Here is a 24,489-nt window from a genome sequence, read left to right as displayed (position 1 = left end):
TAACTTTGTCTTAGCTAAACTTTAAATATCAGTAACCGTCGAAAGTATTTCACTAACCGATCAGTTACTGAACATTTCAAACACGTCAAACCAGTGGCATAACATGAAGGTTAACCTCACATCCGCAGCCCTTAGTTATGCGTCTATACTTTCAGGGGCGGACCAAAGGCCGGGCAGTCGCCAGAGTCAGAGGGGCGCGAAAACGAGCCTCAAAAAGTAAATTTTATAATGTGTTTCCTACTTACTTTTTTGGTTTATATTCTTGTAAAGTAGCGGCAATTACATAATCTTTTTCCATTTCACCAAGGAAGAAGAGAGTTTCGTAGCACTAAGGGGACTGTATCGACAAATGGAGAGATGGCATGTAGAATAAAGAGTGAAGGGGGAGTAAGTATTGTTCGTTTGTTTGCTTGAGTTTAGCGTTCCACGGTTATGCCTTAATGGCCAAAGGAGATGAGGATACTGATTATAGTGAAATCCGAACCACGTTTATCGTTCAACAGTAACCCACCGGGAATTGGACCCGGGACCACAGAAGGCAGGCGTGCTAGCCACTAGACCAAGCTGGGGGGGGGGCGATGTTCGTATTGTTTATAGCAGGCCATATTCTTTGTGAAGTTTTCCTAGGTAATGAATGTCTTTTTGAAAAATTGGTTTAAACTATTAAAAACACTAGGATAAAATGTAAAATATAGGCTAGTACTAGGGGGAGGGCGCCAAAAAGTCACTTTTCCCAGGTGAAAATTTGGCCTGGTCCGCCCCTACGTACTTTCTATATATTTTTTGGCTTTGCAGTTTGTGAGGTCCCTAGGCCACAGAGTTGTGGAGGTGCTATTTACGCCAATGCTTCGAACGTAATTTAATAACTGTCTCAGAAATTCTACCATCAGCGTGGAAACTGGAATATATATTTTTCTAATAGCCCCACAAAACTTTCACCCAGAACACCAGATGCAATATTTCAGAATGGGCTCTGGCTAAGTATAAGGAGGATCTGATGTTTCCTAAGTAAGTTCCTTTCAGAAAGTTTGCTATTTCTTTAACGGTGTTGTAAATAAACATACTCATCGTTATTAGCCCGACACCAAACCATCCTGGACAAATCCCTCTAGTGCAACGATCGGCAAAAGGTTATTCTGGCTAATTTTATAAGCGACTCAAGGGTGAAACACTTGTTAACGATAGCAATACTGTGTATACACTGCCATGCTTCTGACAAAATATAGTGTTTTGTAATCTTTAGACACTTTTAATATTCTTTTCGTCACCCTTGGCTGTGTAGGGCGCCCTCGAACAAATAAAGAAGCGGTAATATTACAGCCAAGGGGCGCTATAAATATATTACGTATTTCTTTTGTTACCTAACCATAACCGCCTAGAGTCATCTTCGGTAGAATAAAAAATGCTACGTGATATTCCACTCACGGAGGAAAGGATGCTCTAAATATATTTCTTATTCATTGTCTGCCCTGCTTGTCAGAAATTAAATACTTTCTTTTGGGAGGGCGTTGGAAATAGAGGGGCAAAATAAAACGTCGTGCTCCTCCTACATTTTAAATTTTGTTACGTGGTTGCTCAAATTATTCTAAAGAAAACACTTTAAGATGTGTAAGGTTACTACATTATGTAAGGGTGGCATATTCAGGAATAATAATAATTGCGAAGGTAGGACAAGAGGATATTTTCAAACCGATTATAGGGAACGAAAGTCTGCATAAAGAAAGTAATGACAACGGTGTTAAGACTCGTGAACTTTGCAACATCTAAAGACCTAATCGTGAAGAGTACAAAATTCCCACATCGCGACGTTCATAAATACACTTGGACATCACCAGACGGAAAAACACACAACCAAATTGATCACGTTTTAGTAGATAGAAGAAGGCAATCTAGCATAATTGATGTCCGGTCGTTTAGAGGGGCTGATTGTGACACTGACCACTACCTGGTAGTAGCGATAATACGAGAGAGGTTATCGTTGAATAAAGGTAATATTCATTGTCCGAAAACGGAGAGATTCAATTTAAAGAAATTAGAAGAGAGCCAGGTAAGAGAGAAATACCAGATTGAAGTTTCGAATAGATTCTCGGCTTTAGAAGATTCGGAGTGCACTAGCGTTGAGGATACCTGGATTGAAATTAGAGATAGCATTAAAATTTCAGCAAAAGAAAAATTGGGACACGCGGAAATACGTAGGAACAAACCATGGTTAGACCAAGAATGCATTAAACTAGCAGAGAAGAGAAAACAGGCAAAATTACACTGGCTACAAAATCCTAATGAAATAACTACACAAAATTTCGCAGATATCAGGCAGGAAACTTCCAAAACTTTTAGAACAAAGAAACGCGATTTTCTGAAAGCTAAAATTAAGGAACTTGAAGATAATAGTAAAAATAAAAACATGCGGGACATGTGTAAGGGAATCAACGAATTTAAGAAAGGCTATCAACCTCGTGCTTATATATTAAAGAAATCTGACGGTACAGTTCTCACTGACACGAATAGCATCTTAAATAGATGGAAAGATTTCTTTGACGATTTGCTTAACACGCAACCAAAAAGTAGTGTGCGTGGAGAAAAGGTGATACACACCGCAGAACCGTATATTCCAGAACCCAACCGAATAGAAGTAGAAACCGCTATAAAGAAATTAAAGAAACACAAATCTCCGGGTGTAGATGAAATTCCGGCTGAGTTAATTTTAGCTGTAGGCGAGAAATTGTGGAACAAGATACACAAACTCATTCTACTTATCTGGAACAAGGAAGAATTGCCACAGGAGTGGAAAAAATCGATCATTGTTCCAATTCACAAGAAAGGCGACAAAACTGACTAATAACTATCGAGGCATTTCTCTTCTGTCAACATCCTATAAAATCCTTTCAAATATTCTGTTAGCAAGACTGACCCCATACGCAGATGAAATTATTGAAGATTGTCAGTGCGGATTTAGACGAAATCGATCAACTATCGATCAAATATTTACCATTCTCCAAATACTCGAAAAAAAAAAGTGGGAATACAATACCCCAGTACATCACCTATTTATTGATTTTAGAAAGGCGTACGACTCGGTTAGGAGAGAAACATTATACAACGTTCTTACAGAACTTGGAATACCGAGAAAGCTAATTAGATTAATTAAGATATGTTTAAATAAATCCCAAAGTAAAGTCCGGGTAGGAAAATTTTTGTCCACGAGCTTTCACGTCGAAAATGGCCTGAAACAAGGAGATGCGTTGTCGCCATTATTATTTAACTTCGTTCTGGAATACGCTATAAGGAAAATCAAAGATAGCAACCAGGGCCTAGCGTTGAACGGTATTCACCAGGTTATGGCATATGCTGATGATGTAAATTTAATAGGGGATGATAGGAGAACAATTGAAAGAAATGCAGAGATTTTATTAAACTCTTGCAGGGACATGGGTTTAGAAGTAAATGCAGAGAAAACTAAATACATGGAAGTGCGTCGGGACCGGAATACAGCAAATTATGGATGCGTTAAAATATTGAATAATACTTTTGATAAAGTGCATAGTTTCAAATATCTAGGATCAATATTAACAGAGGAAAATCGTATTCAGGAAGAAATTAAATGTCGACTAAAAGCAGGGAATTCGTGTTACTATTCGGTTCAAAATCTCTTGTCGTCGCGAATTCTGTTGAGGAATTTGAAGCTTAAAATATACAAAACGATAATTATGCCTGTTGTTCTGTATGGCTGCGAAACATGGTCACTTGCTCTGAGGGAAGAACATAGACTGAAAGTATTTGAAAACAAGATCCTGAAACGAATATTCGGACCCAAGAGGAACGGGAATGGGGAATGGCGGAAACTTCATAATGAGGAACTACATAAGTTATATGGTTTACCCAGGGGTGCCCACAAGGGGGGGCTATGACGCAAACTGCGTCATGAAATATTTGGGGGGGGGTAAAAATCTATATAAATATGTTTGACGGGGGGGGTAAAATTAATCGAAAAGTTTTTTTTTCATGGAAGAATACCTATGGATAGACAATTGCGGGGGGGTGCGTCATGGACATAAGGGGGGGTGGGCACCACTGGTTTACCCAACATTGTTAGGGTCGTCAAGTCTAGAAGACTTAGGTGGGCGGGTCATGTAGCTAGAATGGAAGAGAGTAGAAACGCTTTCAGTCTTGACTGGAAGACCAATCGGAAAACGACCATTAGGAAGACCTAGGCGCAGATGGGAGGACAATATTAAGATGGATCTCGCAGAGATTGGAATACAAAGTAGAAACTGGATCCAATTGGCTAAGGATAGAAGTCAGTGGAGAGCTTTTGTGAACGCGGCATTGAACCTCCGGGTTCCATAGGCCATAGAGTTAGTTATTATTATTATTATTATTATTATTATTATTATTATTATTATTATTATTATTAAATATGAATGTCTTTGGAGAGCCGAAATTATGTGACACGAATCATTACATGTAGATGAGTGGAAAAAACAGGACTTTCCTGTCTGATTCTCTAACGTAAAGATTATGTGTTGAAGGTAAGAAGCATCATCAATCTATAATTGGTTGCTTTTACATAGAATATCAGCTACTTCAGTTCTCCTCCTTTGGGCTACTTACCTCATGTGGTAAATTCAAAACAATTTCAATTTAAAACAAATACATTGTAAAACTTTTCCGTAATTAAATATATATAAGGAAAATTAAACATTTAATAGGGAAGGAAATCTGTTATCAAAGTGTCCAGAAAAGTAGATAAGACTATCTAGTGAGAAACATTGTGAAATTTTATAAAATTCTCCAAATTAGAATTAACATTTACTGGAAAATATTCGTTATGCACCAGTGAGCAGTGAGCACAGGGGAAGTAATTATGTAACTGTTTGCAAACAAAAATTAGGGACACTATTTCTAATGCAAGTGCGACAACGACACTTTTTTTTTTGTATCGTCATGAGTTTTACACATATGTTACAATTTGATTCTTTCCCACATAAAAAAATAAATAAAATAACGATAGTAATAAAAATGACAAATGCACTTCTATGGGGTTCGAACCAACTAAGTCCGGCATATAGACTTGTTGCTTTAACTAACTGAGTTATTTGCTTTCTTCCGTCAATTAAAACTGTTCTACGGTGAAGACGATTTTTCATTATGATTGTGCTGCCAATTCGTCCTTTTCCATAGGTAATTTCCACTTTTTGCTCTATCTATACGTTGATACTTAGTATAGATTCATATATTTGGAGTGTGCAGATAATGCATGTAATAAGACATATTAGAAATATTTCGTTAAAATTTTCGTTTGTAGACTTAATCCACATTTCTCTCAATGACATAGATGTCGCTGCTTCGTGTTGATCTGCAGAATTCCCTCGCGTTCTTGAAAATTTCCCACTTTAGCAGAGTTGGTAATTCTCGTAATTTCGGTCGATTTAATGTTTTTTTTTTTTTTGCTTCTAATTTATTTATTTTAAGCTAATATCTAACACAAATATTAAAAACGGGTTTGTTATTAACGCTTCCTGCGTTTATATGAAATTTCGAACATATAAAGAAAACGGAGATATTTTCAAAAAACTTCAAAATAAAAAGACGCGTCATTTATTTTGCTCACAGTTGTATAGTCATTATCAAAAGTCTGAGCACACTAGTGCTTTTTCAGAATTTTCAAAATAAAAAGAGACATTGTGTCCATAAAAATCATGTTTATGGGAGTTGTTTTTGAAAATAAACAACGGTATTCATGTATGGATACGAAAATTCTTGATTTTGTTAACATCGAGACCAATTTATTGAGGAAAACTGCTTGGCAATAAACAGACAGCTAAGGTCATGCTTTGTTTGATGATGCATCGTTTCAGCGACACCTAGTGGTGTATGTATGAACCTTTCCCAGAGTTGCTTCTTTACTTGAACTAACAGTTCTGTATACGCTGTTCAATCGTGCATTAATATGGGCAAAATTGTATGCGAATTAGTTACATGCGCCAATTGAATTGTGTGAAGAGCATACGATACCATAAAATGCGATAGAGAAGCTATTAACTAAGTCAAAGCACGTGTTTAAGTGGCTATTCTGAGAAAGCAGAGTCTGCAAAAAAAAAAAAAAAAAAAAAAAAATCACTCATTAAGCAGTTCGCCGGACTCTCAAAAGATAATGTACACAAAATAGTATGTATACTACACAGAAACGCACTGGTTGTCCGAAAATAACTTCTTTTACAGACAGGTTCACTGGAAAGAAACAAGCAAAGGGAGTAGACGTTAAACGCTCCGGAAAAACCAATGGAATTATGAAAGAGCCATTTCCATAATGTATCAAATAGGACGGTGGCCCAACGCCTTCAGGTCTATGGTTTTGTGGGTAGGATTGCGGTAAAGAAACCATTCCTTTCATGTAGGAAACATTACATACTCCTGGGCCAAAAGAATAAAAGAAAACAACGACTGGAATGATGAACAACGGAAGAGGGGGCACCCTGGACCAATAAACCTTAACTTCTAACTTTTAGCTTTCCAATCCAAGAAGTTCGAGCGTCGTCGTCCCAAAGAGTGCTTTGAACCCGGCCGTGTAATGCCTATAGCAAGGCACGTCGAAAATAACATGGATGTTTGGAGATGTTTTAGACTACCAAGTTGATAACTTAGTTCGAAGTAATGGAATAATTTATAGAAATGTGTTTTAAAGTGTTTAAATAAGGTATGGAATTGCATCAGGAACACGGATATGGGGCCGTAACATTGTATTACAACAGAATTACCATCTCATCCAAGCTGTGCAGTAATTATCTCCAATGGAAAGAAGACCCTTACATTACCAACAAATGAAATAGGCGCTACAGCCACCAAATGTGTTATCTATCGAGTTCTTGTAAGATGAACTTACAAGGTCAGCCTGTAAATAGATGCCAATGAATGCTGAAGGTCTTCGAAAGGCTCTTCAGAGCTACTGGAATCTCATAACTTTACAAAAGTTGGATAAAGTAATAAAACAGCTGCCTGTAATTTGTAAAGATCTTAAGGCTAAGGGTCGGTGTTTTATTGAACGTAAACATACTATCTCAGTGGAAACAGGGAGATACGTTGTAATTATATGAGCATTGGTGTTTTATTTTCTGGGAGCGGGCACGGTGGCTTAATTGTAAAGAACTTACGTCTGGTGCGTGACGTTCTTTGTTCGTTCTCCAGCCAAGTAAGTTTGTGGTGGATAACATCTTGTCCGTGGGTTTTCTCGGGGTACTCCCGTTCCCTCCCACTTTCTCATTCCATCAACTCTTCCATTATCATTCATTTGCCTTAATCATCTTGGCTACAGACGTAATAGTGGCACATGAAACTGAAAGTTTATATACAGGGTGTTTCAAAACAACACCGACAACGTTTGGGAGGTGATTCCTGACACCAAGATAAGGCAAAAAGTATAGACAACCTGGGTGCACAAATGCTTCCTTTCGGAGTCAGGGCTGCCGAAATCATGAAAAATTGAACTTTAAAGTTCCATAAGTCCAAAATTATGGCACCTACCTTAGTCGGGTCAAGCCTTCATTTAAGAACTAGTATGTGCCCTATCCAAACATCCTGCGGTACTTCCACAACAGTTTTTATATAGGGAGTTTGGCTAAGGACAAAATTTGAAGTACACACCAACTACCTCTAGAAGAATTGTTGCAGAAGTACCGCAGGATTCTGAAACATGTATATTTGGATAGGGCACATAGTAGTTCCTAAGTGAAGTCTTGACCCGACTACGGTGGGTCCCATAGTTTTGAAGGTATGGATATTTAAAGTTCAATTTTTCATGTTTCGGCAACCTATACTTTTTGTCTTGTCTATATACTTTTTGTCTTATCTTGGTGTCAGGAATCACCTCTTAAAAAAGTTGTCGGTGTTGTTTTGAAACACTATATATATATATATATATGTGTATATATATATATATATATATATATATATATATATATATATATATATATATATATATATATATATATATATATGTGTGTGTGTGTGTGTGTGTGTGTGTGTGTGTGTGTGTTGGACAAGTCCAACAAACTGAGTTTTGGATGGATGCCTGTCTTCTCAAAATTCTGAAAAATCAATAGTGTGCTCAGACTACTCACTCGAACGCCTTTTCTCCAAGAATAACAAGACCTGTCACTTCTATAGAAAGAATATCATGGCGGTAAATTGGCTCCAGACTATTCTTCTGATAAGTTACGTTGGTTTAACCTTTTGTCCACTTGCGAAGAAGAAATTCTACATTATAGCAGAAGCCAGAGACGATCAAGTCCTGTGGAAACTAGGGACATTCACGTACCCGTTATAGCGACCTATGAAACCACGTCTACAGAGGTTGATTCATTTATTTGAGCCGAAGTCAATATACAACTGTCCTGCGCCTGCGCAAACTATCGCCGTAAGATTGCGATGAGGCAAGCCAGCAGTGTCCCGTTAGTCATGCATTAGAGTAGTATGTTGAGAGTAGTCTGATGCCAACGAAATAGCAGATTTGGGGAGGGGTTTACTGTGGTCCTTTCCGACGCTAATTAACTTAATGGCGTCACGCATCGTAGAAATATAAAGTGTTGGTCGTACCACTGTGAATCATACGAAAATATGCGGTAAAGAATCCTCGGCCCAGCACAACGACGCGAGCAACTAGAAACGTCCTCCGTGAAGAGGACTCCAGCGCATTTGCGTGTGGTTCGATGTATGGCTAACTCGAAAAATCCCTACATACAGCGTTCGATGTCCAGCAAATGCCGCACATCGTGGGCGAGTCAACCACGCCATTTACGAGAGCAGTGTGCACGTCCTGAAACTGTGTCATGTGGCTGAACGAGAAAGGAACTGCATGAGTTCGTATGAACGTCATGTCGTGGGCGATCGGTGAAAGGTTGTTGTTAACCTTGATGAGACGTGGATTTAACTCAGACAGAGGTCAAGTTCGTGCCATTACATCCAGACCTATTGACGCCATGGGCCGAAGCACGTTTTTCCGCCAGTGCACAGTATAATTGATGGCCCTCTTTTTATCACATCCCAACAGATAAACCCACGCTTAGCTGTAGAGTTCTGATGTCTCTATCTAAATATTGATTTACATGTATATGAAAGTTAACGGTGAAAATTCTCAATCGAAATTTCAAGTCTTCCTATATAAGCCAGCAAATGAGCCCATGTAACAACCGGACAGATAGACCAGCGGCAAAATAACTGGAAAATCGTAACCAAAGATCGGAAGTTTGATTTCGCGCCAAGCATTTTCTTCTCTCTCTCTCTCTCTTTTTTTTTTTTTTTTTTTTTTTTAAGTAAAATAATAACGGCTGAAGCAATGCGTGAAATAAATCCGAAAAGAATATAACATTAAAATAGTTATACGAGTGACATACATACACTTTGCTTCATGTAAAATATCGCGTGTGAAACAAGAGTCGTACGAAGCTGAACGAAGTGATTCTACGTTAAGAAACCTATACCCTATATGTATTTTTTATTCCATGAAAAAAATGCCGTTTCTTTATTGTTGTGCACTGTAAAAAGTTCCATTGGAAGTGAAACATTTTTATACAAGCTATTGAAACTTCTAATAAACAAAGCCTTTGTGTATAAATAGATCTTGAATATTTTGTAAGTATATTGCAATTTGGAATTAATCAATCATATGATTTAAATCATGAAGAATGTGCTAGGTCTGGTGGCGGGAAAAAGTAGGAAATGGCGAAGGAGGCTACGCTTGATGGACGGTATTAAAACCATACGTAAAGACCAAGTTAACTGAAAAGGTTAGAGTGCATGAAAGCTTCTAGGTTGCGACAAGTGAATACATAAAGCTAATGTATTTAATAATGATAGTAATCTGCCCTATTGTGACGTCTATCTACATGTGACTCTCTATTTCTTGGTACACCAAAGATTTCTTTATTATTTCTCAACTAAAGCGCCACATATCCTTTCCATACGAGTAGCTTGGAAATGTTATCTCAGTTCAGATACAATACGAATGAAGTGACGCCTGAAATAGTTCGGAATTAGCCTATTATAAGTAACCATGTCGAGTTTTCTTAAATACAAATTACTAAATAATTGGTGATTGTAGTGATCAGCTAGGAACGGGAAACCAAGAAACGCAACATACAGGTTTCTTGTCTCTAAAATTACCCTTATCTCGCTTCGTCTGGAATTTTCATGCAAAAGAATTAAAATACGTTAAAAATCTAAAGAACTGGAAATTTGCAACATTCTGATCAACAATCAGCAACTGTCAATCAGATTGCACAAGACATAGTGAGCGGCAGCGACGAATCCAGAAGGAGGCGCTCATTTAAGCAAATGTATTATGTGTCAAGAAAGTAAATGTACACCTATTTTTCGAGTCTGGCATTCCTGCGCTCCATCCCTGGAGAGTATGAGAATTAAATCAATCAAATGTTTACTGAGGGGCAAAAAGAAAAGTTTAATCTGAATAAGACATTGCAGAGGGGCACAAGCTGGGAATACGAATAGTGCATAGTGTAAATAAAGTACGACACCGAAAGAGAAAGCCAGAAACAGCTGTTAAACGCAGAAAAAAGAGACAGAATTGTCGAAGTGGGAACATAAAAGATAATTACAATAAATACACAGAAAACCAAACTTTCATCATGCCCTGATCTTGGTGTAGTAGTTAAAGTGCTGACTCACGAATGCAAAGGACGCCAGTTCGAATCTCCGGTAGGTAGTTTTTAAATTTTTTTGTTAATAATACATACAGCTCATGAGAGATGGTAAAAGACGTCGTATGTAGTCTTTCGTGGCAATTATTATTGGTAATATTTAGTACTGATAATACTCTTTGTCTTTGCGTATTGCTTTTATTCTTTTCTTCATTTCCAAAGAGAAGAATATCCGAACAAATGCCACCAAAATTCCTCTTATTTTGAATGTAAACGCCATTTGCAATTAGTAAAGAATAAAAATTGAACTTTTCGACGTAGCTGCAAAAAGGAAAAAGAAAAACATGGAAGTGGAGGGGTTCGAATCCATACTCATGGTTATTAAAATACAATTTCTACATGTCTTACACTTCTCGACCACGTTTCTACGTTAGCAAGTAAAAGGCTTGTGTTTAGGTTAGGCTGGTCAATACATTTTGTAAAGAGGCCCGGTTTAATTCTGACGCAGCACAGGTGCGAGAAGGGGGCAAAACACTTTTTCTCTCTCCCTCTATGTGTCTATTTATCTATCTATCTGTATACGTAACGCTATTTGTGAATGCCATAACCACCCTAATTTTCAGCGGATTGAGACGAAACTTGGCACGAACATTAATTGTTGAAATATCTTGATGAGTTCGTTAACCAGAATCATCAGATGAAAATGTTCAAAATGGCGGCCCTTCAAAGTCTTAAAAAGTTCCAAGGGAACCAAATTTCGCCCATAAATAGATATTCAGAAAGTTTGAGTAACTTTTCCTCTTTTACTGAAATATTTGTGTGCAGGGACTTATCCTCTTTTATTGAAATATTGGATCCGATTAACCGCCTAAAGAAGATTCACGCCTTTCGCTACGGTGAGGCTTTTTTTTTGTTTTTTTTTTTTTTTTTTTTTGCAGGAGTATTATTTTCGTATCGGAACAAGATGATTGTTAGTTATGATATGAAATTACTTGAAATGAATTTATATGATATGAAATAGTAATGATTGTAACGCCATATCTCCCTTACAAACAAAATATTAGCAATTTATATCGAGAGAACGGGAAATTGTGTAGTGATGGGAGCAACGTTGGACAGTATGCACTCATAGTACTCAGAAAAAATAATCGATTTCAATGCAAAATGAAGGAAGAATCATTGTCATGAGGAGTCATGGGGCCACGGCAGAGCCCTCTTTAGGAAAAATGTCAATAACTTATATCGAGAGAACAGGTGACCGTGGGATGAGACCAAAGGCGCATCGAAAAAATTAGGGGGGCGCCAGTCAGCCTTACTTATTTTTACATAATAATATAAAATTATATTGTCCAAATACACACGCGAGTTAGCTAGTAATATTTCATATTATTATTATTATCAACGGCGTCTTTTCATAACGTGTGCATGTTTGACATGAAACCAAAGAGAAGATCCATCATTCGTAAAAAGATTAAGAACAGCCAGTTACTTTAACTGTGAAGGACGGCGAAAAATACGAAAAAAATGACTACCTGTAGCGAAGAGGAACAATACTTTCTTTCAAATGGATAAAAAATCAAGGCGAGATAGATTCGAACTCGCATGGACTGCGCGAAGAGCCAGTGCTTTGTCCACTTCTTTTTAACTGACTCACCGAACGTGTTTCAGTAACTTATTTATTGCTAATTTTACTTGCTTGTGCTTTAACTTGCATTTTCTAATAACGACAGGGACACGAATACAGAAACATCGAGGACAGTTAAAAATCATAAATACTGTCCCACCGAGAATCGAACCCGGGACACCATACACCAGAGGCGTACGTGCTAGCCACTAGACTAGCGGGGAGGGCAATGCTTACCACCTCTGTCCTTAGGGATTACGACCACTGTATTGCCAGCTATCACTTCTGTGGGTTGTATACTATGATCACATGTTCCTTCTTTGCTGGAAGAGTTAAACCTACATTCTATGTAATACATGAGGTATTTAGACCTACATGCTCTTCATATAATGTAATAAAAGGGCCATGCTGGGAATAAGAAAAAGAACATTCCTTGGACAAAACGGAAACTATTGGCATCAGAAATATTTATCTACGAGGCATGCGTAGTAGTATATTTCAGAATAGTTACTGTTTTGTTCAGTAAACGAAGAAAGGGGTATAAAAAAGCAAACATGTCGCGTCAACGAGATCGACCAGAATTGACATAGGCGGAAGCAGATGTGTAGTAATACTCAACTTGGTTAAATTGATAATTGGTTCTGTATCCTGTAGTAGATTGTATCACAACTTTACGGGAGAGCAAAGAAAGACTTACTAACTAACGCTATCATACAGTAAGCTTTAGTAACACGATCATATAGACACAAATGGATGTAACTGTGAGTACTTCAACTTGGATTTAATGAAAGCCGTTTAGATATTCAGTGGTTTGCAGGGTTGTATAAGACACAATACAATTCTTCATACCTTAGCTTCCAGTAGCTAGATACATGCAATTTCTGGTTAGATACTGAAACTCCTGTCAGATTTTAATACATGACGTATTGCAGGACACAAAATGCTTTGCATTACTTGTTTGTTTGTAGACAGCTACTAGCTTAGTGTTCTGAAAGGTTGTGTATAAACTAGAGATAGCCAATTCCGGAATTATTACTTTCCCTACTCCCGAAAGTAAAACCGGACAAATTCCGGAATTCGGAAAATTCCGATTTTGGAATAATTCCGGAATTCGGAAAAATCCGGAATTTAGAAATTTCTGATTTCGTTAATATTCCGGAATTCGGAAAAATCCGGATTTTTCGAAATCCGGAGCTTTTCTCAATTCCGGAATTTTCTAAATTCCGGATTGTTTCCGACTTCCGAAATTCTGAAATCCGGAGTTTAACTGAATTCCGTTGCGGAAATAAGTCTTTGACCAGGTAATGTCTCATCATCACCGTCTCCTTTAGCCTAACCGGCATAACCGTGGGACGTACAACTCAACGATTTCATTTCATTTGATTGATTTAATTCTCATACTCTCCACGAATGGAGCGCAGGAATTCCAGACTCGAAAAATAGGTGTACATTTACTTTCTTGACACACAATACAAGGTATTAATGAACTAGACCAACAAACTGAAACAAGTGATTCGTCACATCCAAAGAAGGAAAAATTCACATGGAACTGTGGTCAGAACAGCTTAGTTTCAGAGCTAGGACTGTCCAAAACCGTGGGAAATGAGCTTCGGGGGCGAATACCTCCAAACTATTAGCCATTGAGCTGATGTGACTTATTATTGTCTTAATTTGTAATCTGTTCTATCCAGAAATGCATTATTCTGAATTGTTCAGTGACGTCACAAGGGAGTACCCCACAAGAAGTGGGGTCCCGGGTATCCCGTTAGGAAAGATGAGTCTGAATCACGACAGAGGGCCGCGGTGGCTCAGTGGTCGAGCGTTTACCTCTGTGCTTGGGGTCCCGGGTTCGATTACAGCTCCCGCCAAGTGAACTTTTTGGTGGACGAACACCGTGTGCGTGGGTTTTTGCGGGGTTCTCCCACTCTTCATTCCACCATTTCATTCATTTCTCATCTTTAGCCTAACCGGCATAACTGTGGGACGTAAAACTCAAAGATCGCGCATCTGATTCATGACAAATGGAACGATGTTTCAGCAAGTAACAAAAAGTCGTTGATACCATCCATATTTTAAACAGAATCGAGATGGCGAGGAAGTTTTGTTCCTGGTTACCTAAGTACAGCAGGGACTGAATGTAGTGGATAAAATAAAATTACATAAAATCAATACACCAGCTGTCTGTGTGGTACAGGAGACAAACATTAATAATACTTAATGATCTTGGAAGAATTGATGCAATTAGGATTTGCGAAAAAATGGAAATATTCCCCGAAAAAAAAAACGAAAATAGAATAATTGGTACAATGTTCATCATAAACTCACTTGTTCATGGATTGAAACTGAGACCTTTTGCCATAAAGGTGCATAGTATCACTGAGTTACCATGTATTCCTTTCCCCCCTCCCATGTAGCGAACAACAGATTGTTGACAACATATAGGTGATGAAACATAAAAGCAACAATACTTCTTATGTAACAAAAAGAGGGAAAAGTTGGTTAAGAAGGTAGATATCTACAAAAGAGTTGGTAACTTTTGTTACTACAATCTATCTAATATTATCAAGTGTTACAGTAGGTAATATTTTGTACCCCCTTCGAACCGTCCATCCTTTTAATCGACCTCGCAGTGTGGATCTTTAGAGATGCCTGCGGACCTCTAGAGGAAAAATACAGCCCTTTCTGTTACTTCCGCAGACTTTTTTTTATCTTTCAATATACTAATCTGGTCTGAGTATTGTTAATACAAACTAGCAAATATTCCCAACTATTCCTGCGAGTAATATTTTGCGCCTCCTCCGAACCTTTCATTCTTTTGCGCATGAATGAAGAAATATTAACTCTGTATCAGTACCATGCAGTGGGGGGCGCAAAACTCGAGAGAAAAAAGGAAAAATTACGTGGAATATATGTATGGGGGGCGCCGTCGTATATTCTCGCCCCGGGCTTATTTTCCACGGCACGGCACTGCTACGTAACTCAGTAAAAGATCCAGAAGAGGTTGCGCGTCCCTCTCAAGGGTAAATACAATGTGTTCTTTTTGTGTTCTTTTAACAACATGAGACGACAGAAATATTTTTTTCTGTCACTATGTTACAGTGTTTGATTTGTAGGCAGGATGCCTAGAATCCCACATCTGGAAAATTCATTCCGCCTTTTGGTTTGGTATAACCCTCCTCCTCTTCTCAAAAAAAAAAAAAAAAAAAAGCCGTTTAAGAACCATTATTCATGCGCTTAGAGAGAGTAAAAGAAATAACACAGGTGTCTATCAAGCGATCAAAAGTTAATTTGACCATCGATCTTCAGTAATACTGGCACGTTGCACGCACACAGCAATCATTTCGGAGAGAGATGGAGGTATCGAAGCAGCTTCTTCGCGTGTTTGTTGTTTGACTCTGAAGTGTGTAATGAGCCATCTTTCTCCGGGATTGAGGCCCCTCGAAAAATGGACTCGTTTCAGAATTGGAAAAGAAGATAAAATATTGGAAATAATTATGTTCTTTAAATTGTTTATTCAGGGCTATATTGTGAAAAGAAATAGTTAATTTACAATTTCTCAACTATTTTTCTCTCTTTATATATAAAAAAAGAAAAAAGAAAGAAAAGTAAGAGTTAAAATCTTGAACGGTAGACATGCTCAAATTGTTGTAACTGATGGAGAAAGAAAAAAGTTGTTGGGAGTGGACGTGGCTAAATGCGTGAGTTAAGTTACGAGACAACGCAACACCTATTCTAAGGCCATCGTAACCTGAGCTCTGACAGATCTAACATCGTGTAAGTTGACGACAGTGTTGCGAACTGTCATAGCAAGAAGAATCAAAGCGACCACTTGACAGAACGATGAAGGAATCGAATTACTTTCTCACTGATTGAATCAGATGATAAGTTGAAATATTTACAAACTAGATATTTAAAAAATAATTGTACTTCACTTTACTCCTCAACATTCCAGCACAACGTAGTTCCATTAGGCCTAACGTTATTGTCACAATAATGATTTTTTTTCTTTTTCCACTTATTGACACAACTCTGTCCTTTTGACAAGTTTGCTATGGAAATAGAAGTGGGGTTACATGGAACAACAACCGGCCGCAGGGAGTAGGTTTTCATGGAATTGAAAGCGAAGAGGGTAGCGAGTCTGTACGGCTCTTCTAAAGTTCAAGGGAAATGAACCGTGATTTAGAATGTCAGGCTGAAATTAGTAGAATTTCTAATGGTCTTTGTAGGAAATTTGTTGACATCGAAAAAAATGTACATAGTCTATATATTACAGAGACCATTATAATGAGCTTTTCATAAGGACTGATTTAGAAATTGAGTAGTTGGAAAGTAACGAACATGATCCAGCTATTTTTTGTCTTTTCGTAGAAGACATTTTTTCACCAATATATAAAGGGGAGGATAGGTTTAGACCCACAAAAATACATTTTGAAACACTAGGTTGTTTCCATGGTAACAGAACAGTGTTGTCACATTTATACCTACTCATTACTGTGAAAGTTTTTGTGTTGTCAGGTTGTTTTGATTTTTTGTGCTATCATCTCAGTGCATTGGTGTCAATATTGTGGTGTAATCATTGTTATTTTCATTCATCAGTGGAACGTAGTTTGTATTCGTATTATTCACATAGACCTAAAATGTAAATTTAGTATGTGTATGTGTGTGTGTTTGTGTTTATAAACACAATGTCTGAAGTGCGTAAGAAGTGCGGAAAGGGGGTGCCCTTGACAAGTCAGGCACGGGAATTTGTGTTTAATCTTAGGGAATATTTGGAAAAAGAACTTAATGGACGGTCCTTTATTACCATTGAACAAAGTGATTGAAAGAGTAGATTCAGCTTTATACATTAGGCCTACAACTGTGAAAAGAATCACAAAAGAGAAGTGCCCGAAAGATCTCGCTGAACCGACGGAAACTTTATCCATCATAGGAAAAAAGCGTAGGATTTCTACAGTAAACGGAATTAAATTGTCTACAATTGAAAGCCATTCTCTAACGTAAGTAGTTTTCAATTATTATTTTTTTTTTAAAAAAAAAAAAAAGATATAACATTATGGGTCTTACGCAGAGTCGTTCTGACGCGTGTTTAGTGTCATACTAAAGAGTTGAGTTGATTTTGAGTTTAACGTCTCTTTCAGCAGCGAGGCTACATGAGACGTGAACTTACTGATTAACGTGGAATCCGAACCACATGAACTCCCGCCGGGAATCGGACCGGGTTCTCCCATGCCAAAGGCGTACGCTGACCGCTTAGCCACGAAGAAGCTCGATGTCACACTAAAGAGTTTGACTAACATATGTTTCCATGCAGTAGTCAGGCATTTAGTATGACGCTAACCATACGTTAAAATGATTCTGCATAAAGCTCTATGTGTTTAGAAGTAACAGTTGTTTTCTTTACGATTTTGTAAACTATCCTAAAGCAAACTAATTTGTTTGTTTCTTTTGACTAATATTTCGTCAGGCATAATGTTAAATAATATTTTTGTTGTAATACATAGGTGATTCTTTTCCCACAAAATGTGCCCCTTGTTATATTGTATTGTTACAGAAGATAAACGTGGCAATCGCGCTTGATCGCACGTGAGAGTTGTCAGAGCTCTTCTTAGCGCGGCCTTACTCTAGTGCTCGCTGACTTGTAGGTTTGTTTTCTCAACAGGAAAGATCTGGATTATTTTGATCGCTTTAGTTTGCACGTAGTTCGATGTGCCTGTTTCCTAGTGGATTAAATGGGAAAGGACGTGACTATTTGGTTGTTAATGCCAGTGATTATAAGTGGAAGATTAATAAGTGCAATAGATTATGTGAAGTTTTATTCGCAATTCTATTTGTGTGTGATATTTATAGAATTTTTTGCTCCTCGGGCATTTTCTTGCGTTGGGGCCGGAACTGCGAGCCTGGTGGTTCAATCGGGAGCCCATTCAAGGCTCAAGTAAAGTGGTTAACATTTTTCTTGAAGTTTTATGCCAAGTTGTTTCCGTTATTGGCAGTGATAATCAGGCTCAGTTTTTATATTTTTTGGTGGGCCGAGGTAAATGTGCTTGAAATTACATTGTGTAGCAGAGGTCTGTTTCTGACCATTTTGATTAGTGATTTTCCGTCACTGCTGGTCAATATTTTGATCTGTACCAGTTAGATTTTACGTGGAATCCTTAGATTCACGCTGCACTTTGTGCTAGATTCTATTTTTGACCTATTTTCTCTTTTTCCTGGTCAAACATCAAAATATTATCGGCTGGCATTAAACACCCGAATTGTCATTTGATATAGTTCAGGAAGTACAGACGTGAGAGAATGGAGGGAGCTTGTGGCAGCCGGTATTCCAAGGTAATCTAGGTAATCTAGAGAAATTGAGCAAAAAATATGAGGTGAGTGAATATTTGATCTCTAGAAATTAGTAGTAGGTGTGTCACGTTTACTTGTATGTGTTGTGTGGTTGTGCTATTTGGCTCCAGGCCCGTGCAAAGGGTACAGTGCGCCCTTTGCAAAGGCGCCCTAGCGAAACCATATCAAAGATAAACGGTTTTATTTTTCTGTATGACAGTTCTGTACAATGAATCATACTGTTGGTGAAGAACCCGTGAAGGGTACAGTGCGCCCTTTACGTCAGGCGCCCTTGTCATGTGATTATTCCTGTATGTTTTAGAGCAGTATTGGAATAATCAGTGCCTATTGTACTTCTAAAATATAGCTATATTGATTTATTAGTATATATTTACCTTCATTTTGTTTGACAAAAAATCTTACAAGAACTAAAAAATGTTTCTCTAGTAAAAAAGTTTTCATAGTTTAGCTATTTACGTTATTAAACAAACTTTGGGTTTTAACATATAAAATGGCGCCCGTATATATACAGGTTGTAACTTAATTAACATAAACTTCAGGAGGTGACTCCTGACACGGATACAAAACGAAAAGTATGCACCAACCTGGGTGTAAAAATGCCTCCTTTGGCGCCTCGATCACAAGAAAATTTGTCGGAAAAATGTAAGAACAGTCATAACTCAAGAATAAAACATCGGATCGAAGTCGGGTAAACGAGAATGTCCATTACTTTTAGTCGTAGATCCCATTAGTGTACAGTGGCGACGCATGGGTGCCTACCAAAGAAGGCAAGCGTCACTGGAGTATTCCGTCGACTGTTTTCTCAAACGTTGAATGAGGGCAATGAACAACAATCAAGTACAAGATTTCAACCATCAAAAGTAGATCTAATAGTACATCTTCAAATTAGGACACTTAGAATTCGAAAGAAAGAGAACACATATGTGATTGATCTATTTCGTCTCTGCACAGAATAAACTCTCGGGAGAATAATATAAACGAAAAGGAATTCTTTAACGTATCACAGTTATATCTTCTAGCTATTGATAACGGGTGGTAAATAAACGGCTTTCTGTCCAAGTTACGAGTGTGTGAAAATGGAAAGAAGAACTTTGATCCAGATTAGGTTTTAAAAGATCGTGCATAGGGCAGTCAGGCGGTATGTAAAGAAACATAACATGTAGTATTCAAAAATGCAAAGATCATATGTGATCAACGAGTGTACAAGGGATTTTCCAGATACATATGTGCCTAAAGTAAGCTGCATTAAAGGATCGCCTCCTCGTAATATGTAATTCCGTGGAATATGATACTTCTGTACACAGAAGCAACAAAAATTGATGAAACACGAGATGTTGTACACGTTGCATAATGATACAAAGAAATGCGCTGGTTTAGTATACTTAATTTATCCGTTAGGTAAATCTTCTTCCAGGGATACTTTCGAGGGGCTTTTCCCCTCTCTTGGAGTTGGAAAAACGCCCCTTAATCCTGACTTACGAAAAACTATATTCCTATTGTGAATATACCAAAATAGTGTCGTAGTGTAGCAAATTTATATTTTGATTTTGTCACTGGTGAAACAATTTTTTAGAAGAAAATTGTTTCTAGAAGAAAACACATGCAACAAATGGTGGAAAATATTCTTTCGACGTTCTCTATGTACTTTGGAGGTGGATGAAATACCAACACGGAGGAAAGAGAATGTGGCACTTTTGCTTAGACGTAGCAGCACTTAACGGAATTATTGTCCCTTGTATGCCACTTGCAAGAGGCTCGCGAAAGGCTGTATTGCAGTTTTGGTGTGGATGGCATAAATTAGCGTGACTATGTTATAGTAGGCATCTGACGCAACTTGTGAGTGATATACAGTATCCGATGCTCTGACCTTACGTGTGGAATTGCTGTATAACAGGATAGGAAGTGTTGCGTATGACGGTAGAGTGTAGTGTCCAGGTATTCACGTCGTGTAAAAGTGTAGACATTGGTGTTTAAGTAAAATTAATTTTGTTAATCTGTATGTGCCTGCGTAATGGCAGATTACCCTGTCCACGAGCTGTCAGATATATGCACCTCATTTATGGAAAGATAAGCGGAAATATCCCAGAGGCAAGGCGTCTATATCGTAACCGTCACCCTAATAGGAGAGTAACTTTTCCGGTATTTTTTCCACGCCTCTATATTCGCCTTCGGGAGATAGGGTCTCTTCAATTTCCCCTACATGAAATCGGAGGAAATTGCACCATGTGGACAGTTGAATTTGAACACAGTGTACTGAGAATGATCAAAGATCGTCCTGAAAGTAGCAGTAGCCATGTGTAGGGTGTAAAAATCCACATGCAACTCTAGTGAACGATCAGCAGGGAGATTTAGAGTGAGCGCGCGGTGCAATATGGTGGATAATTTTGAGGTAGGACCTTATTTGTTACCGGGCTGCCTGTGTGGAAGTACGTATAATTTATTTTTACGTAATGTTTTCCCAAAATTGTTAGAACATGTGCCCTTGAACATAAAACAGTAGATGTGATTCCAACATGACAGTGCACCTGCACATTTTGACATGTATATGCAGACCTACTTAAATGAAACATTCCCAGATAGTTGGATTTTGAGAGATTGACCTGTGTTATGACCATCTCTTTCACCCTACCTCACACCCCTTGATTTTTTATTTGGGGCGTTATGAAACGCCTTTTGTATTCAACACTAGCCACGACAGCCGAAGAACTTGTTGCTCGAGTTAACATAGCTGTGGCATTCACCTCCGAAATTTCAGGTGTGTTTGACCGCATGCGGAAAAATTTGCTTCTGCAATGTCATCTTTGCAATGCGGTCAACGGTTGACAATATCAGACTGTGAACTGTTATTCTTCACAGCTGTTTCGTGTACACATACGTTTGATAAAATACTTCAGTTTCTTTGGGAGTCACCCTTTCACCGCCACTGCACTACATCCTATTGTACACTAATGGAATCTACGAATAAAAATAATGGACATTCCTTTTTGCACGATTTCGATCCGACATTTTGTTCTCGAGTATGGCTGCTGTTGCATTTTCTCGAAAATTTTCGGGTGGTTATGGCTCAGAGGCACTTCTACGCCCAGGTTGGTCTATACTTTTCGTTTTATCTCCGGTGTCAGGAATCACCTAGCGACGTTTAGTATATTAATTAAGTTACACAATATATATATATATCACGTTTGTATGGGCGCCCTTTTGGTAGACTTGTCCACCGCCCTCGTTAGTGACCCAGCACGGGCCTGTTTGGCTTCATAGTCGAATTGTTTTTCTCCCGACTTATTTTCTGTTGTTTTAACTATCTCGGACGTAAGTTTTGAATTTTTGATCGAAAGGATAAAATTAACGAACGGGTTAACTGCGTTATATTGGCTAATCCCGGGTTACTATTGAACTTGAGAAATCCAATATTTCAAAATTATTTCTTTTCAGCAGGTAATGATTTATATATTTTGATATCGCATAGAATTGGTTTTTGCAAATTGATAATAACGCTGAATTTCTATTCTCCAGCAGTCTATGAATCATGATTTTGAAAGCATTAATTAGAGTAGTATTTTAAATTTGAGACAAAATGTTAATGAAAACGTTGCATTTGATTGAATGAGTTAAACTTTTGAAGGTTGATAAATTAGAGTTTATATTGTTTGCTGGTTGTTCACGGAATTTTTGACATAAGTAAAAGCGCGCTAATTTAGATTTGAAAGAGAGGAAATTGACTTAATTGCTGATTAACTTGGAATTTTTGATCAAATATATTGAATCGATTAGCTTTACTCATGGATTTGACTGTTTAATATTTAACTGAAGGAAATGGAAATGTGAATTTAATCTAGTTTCCTGAGAATTCAAAACTATTCAATTGAAATTTGTTAGGTTACTAATCATAAATGATTCAGAAATTCCGAATTCTAGGTAATTTGACTTTCTGCACTATTAATGCTTTAGCATATTTTTGTTGTCGATTCTAATAATTATATATTCTTGTTTTAAGAGTATATTTGCGTTGTTCTAACGTAACAGCACTTATACACCACCATCAAGTCGTTTTTGGATAAATTATTAAAAAATTGAAGTTTTGTGTTTCACTTGCATATGTAGCCTACTGTTTATCCCTGCTTAAGAGTATAATTTTGTGTTTTGATTGGAAATATTGGATCAGTTGGTGCGTTTTGATAAGAACAAGACAGTTCGGTCAATCCTGTAAGTCCCTTCTGCCGGGCTTTAGTTATTTGAACTCGAATTGACAGTTATTATTATTATTATTATTATTATTATTATTATTATTATTATTATTATTATTATTATTATTGGTTTCTGTTTAATAACTCTTGATTCGGTTTCGATTTGGAGAGACTAGGTGGATGGAGACGTTTCAAATGGCCCTGTCAGCTGCTTCATCAAGTCGCCGCATGCCAAGCATTTGGAGTTAACGCACTGCCAGGCGTTGGTTTCAGAAATTCCGTTCGAGAGATGTGAACCTTTCAGATGAATCTGGCAGTATACGACAAATGTGTTGGGTGACAACGTCCTGAAAAGTCATCGAGGAGGACAGTGGTCTAAAGCAGTGGTGCTTCCCTATGTCCATGACGGACCCCCCCCCCAATTGTCTATCCGTAGGTGTTCTTCCATGAAAAATCTTTTCGATTAATTTTTACACCCTCTCAAACATATTTATATAGATTTTTAACCCCCCAATATTTCAATGACGTCATAGCCCCCCTTTGTGGGCAGCCCTGGTCTTAAGTATGATGACCTTGCAGAAACGTTCCATATTTCCGGTGAAACAGTCAAGCTGCACCTGCATGGGGATAGGGAAGTCATACAAGGTAAGCATGCAAGTACCCCACACATTGTCAGCAGCGAACAAGTAACAAGTGAGAGCCTGTTTGTTCTCAGAGTTTGACGAAAGATTGGACAAATATGTTTCTTTGTTTTATTGCTTTATGAACGAATTCAGTCCATTGATCACATTCTGTTGCAGGCATGGTCAACATTTTATCACAATTAAAAATAATGCATTACTGATTTTTAAACTAAAATTTACTTGCGTTTCCTTGTTGCAGGTGTGTTTCTACGACGAGTCGGAGCAGCAACTTATGTAGAGACATCCTGGAGAACAGTCGCTGTCAGAGTGTGTTAAGGAAAGTGCACCCCAGTAAACTTATGTTCTGGAGTGTGATATCTGTGCATGGAATTGGGCCATTGTGTTTTCTTGAGGACATTATGAGGAAGGAACTGCACAAACATGCCCTATATACTTGTTTAATGCCTCGAATAACTAAGTGGTACCCAGAAATTCGTCATGAGTCATCTGCAGCAGCTCGGCATCAAAATATTGGACTGGCCAGGGAACAGCCCAGATCTCAATCCAATCAAAGGGATATGGAATATTATGAAGAATATGGTCAGCAGTCCAGTGCGAACTAATATTCCTGAACTAAAACAATTGTTTCAGAGAATATTGCAACATGAAGCGCTATTACTGAAAAGATGGCACAGAGTATCGCCAGCATGCTAAAACGAATTATGGCTGTTATTAGAACAAAAGGTGGACGTACCAAGTACTAACTGTCGCCAATGATGTGGAAAATATGTGCATAGCTATACACTTCTGAAATATGGATAAGCACAGTCTACAACGTGAAATATAGTTATAAAATATAAATTTGTTTGTAATTCCTAATTCATTGTCCACCCACTGTAGTGTTTCCCATCCAAGGTGTAGAATGGAATGCCTGGTTATCCTAGCCACCTGGAGCTTAGCGTTGTCCTGTAACTGGAGGACTCATTTGCGATTCAAAAGTGCTGGCTCCAGAATTTTGAGTTTTTCTTGAACCCGGCTCAACTGCTGACAGTACACAGTTG

At 37.9% G+C, this 24,489-nt stretch overlaps 1 protein-coding gene across 1 annotated transcript; it reads left to right on the top strand.

The window, feature by feature from the left end:
* The first annotated feature begins 17,886 nt into the window (after positions 1-17,886).
* LOC145681603 (uncharacterized) lies at positions 17,887-24,263 on the top strand. Its single transcript, XM_081753227.1, has 2 exons — positions 17,887-18,644; positions 23,688-24,263. Exons 1-2 carry the CDS (start codon positions 18,640-18,642, stop codon positions 24,049-24,051), a joined length of 369 nt encoding a protein of 122 aa, XP_081609353.1. The 5' UTR covers positions 17,887-18,639; the 3' UTR covers positions 24,052-24,263.
* The last annotated feature ends 226 nt before the right edge of the window (positions 24,264-24,489 follow it).

This window comes from Thermobia domestica, chromosome 3 (genome assembly GCF_964235325.1).
Source record: "Thermobia domestica chromosome 3, izTheDome1.hap1.1, whole genome shotgun sequence".
Taxonomy (NCBI): Eukaryota; Metazoa; Arthropoda; class Insecta; order Zygentoma; family Lepismatidae; genus Thermobia; species Thermobia domestica.
Note: the sequence above shows the minus strand (reverse complement) of the source record. Positions and strands in the feature narration are given on the sequence as shown.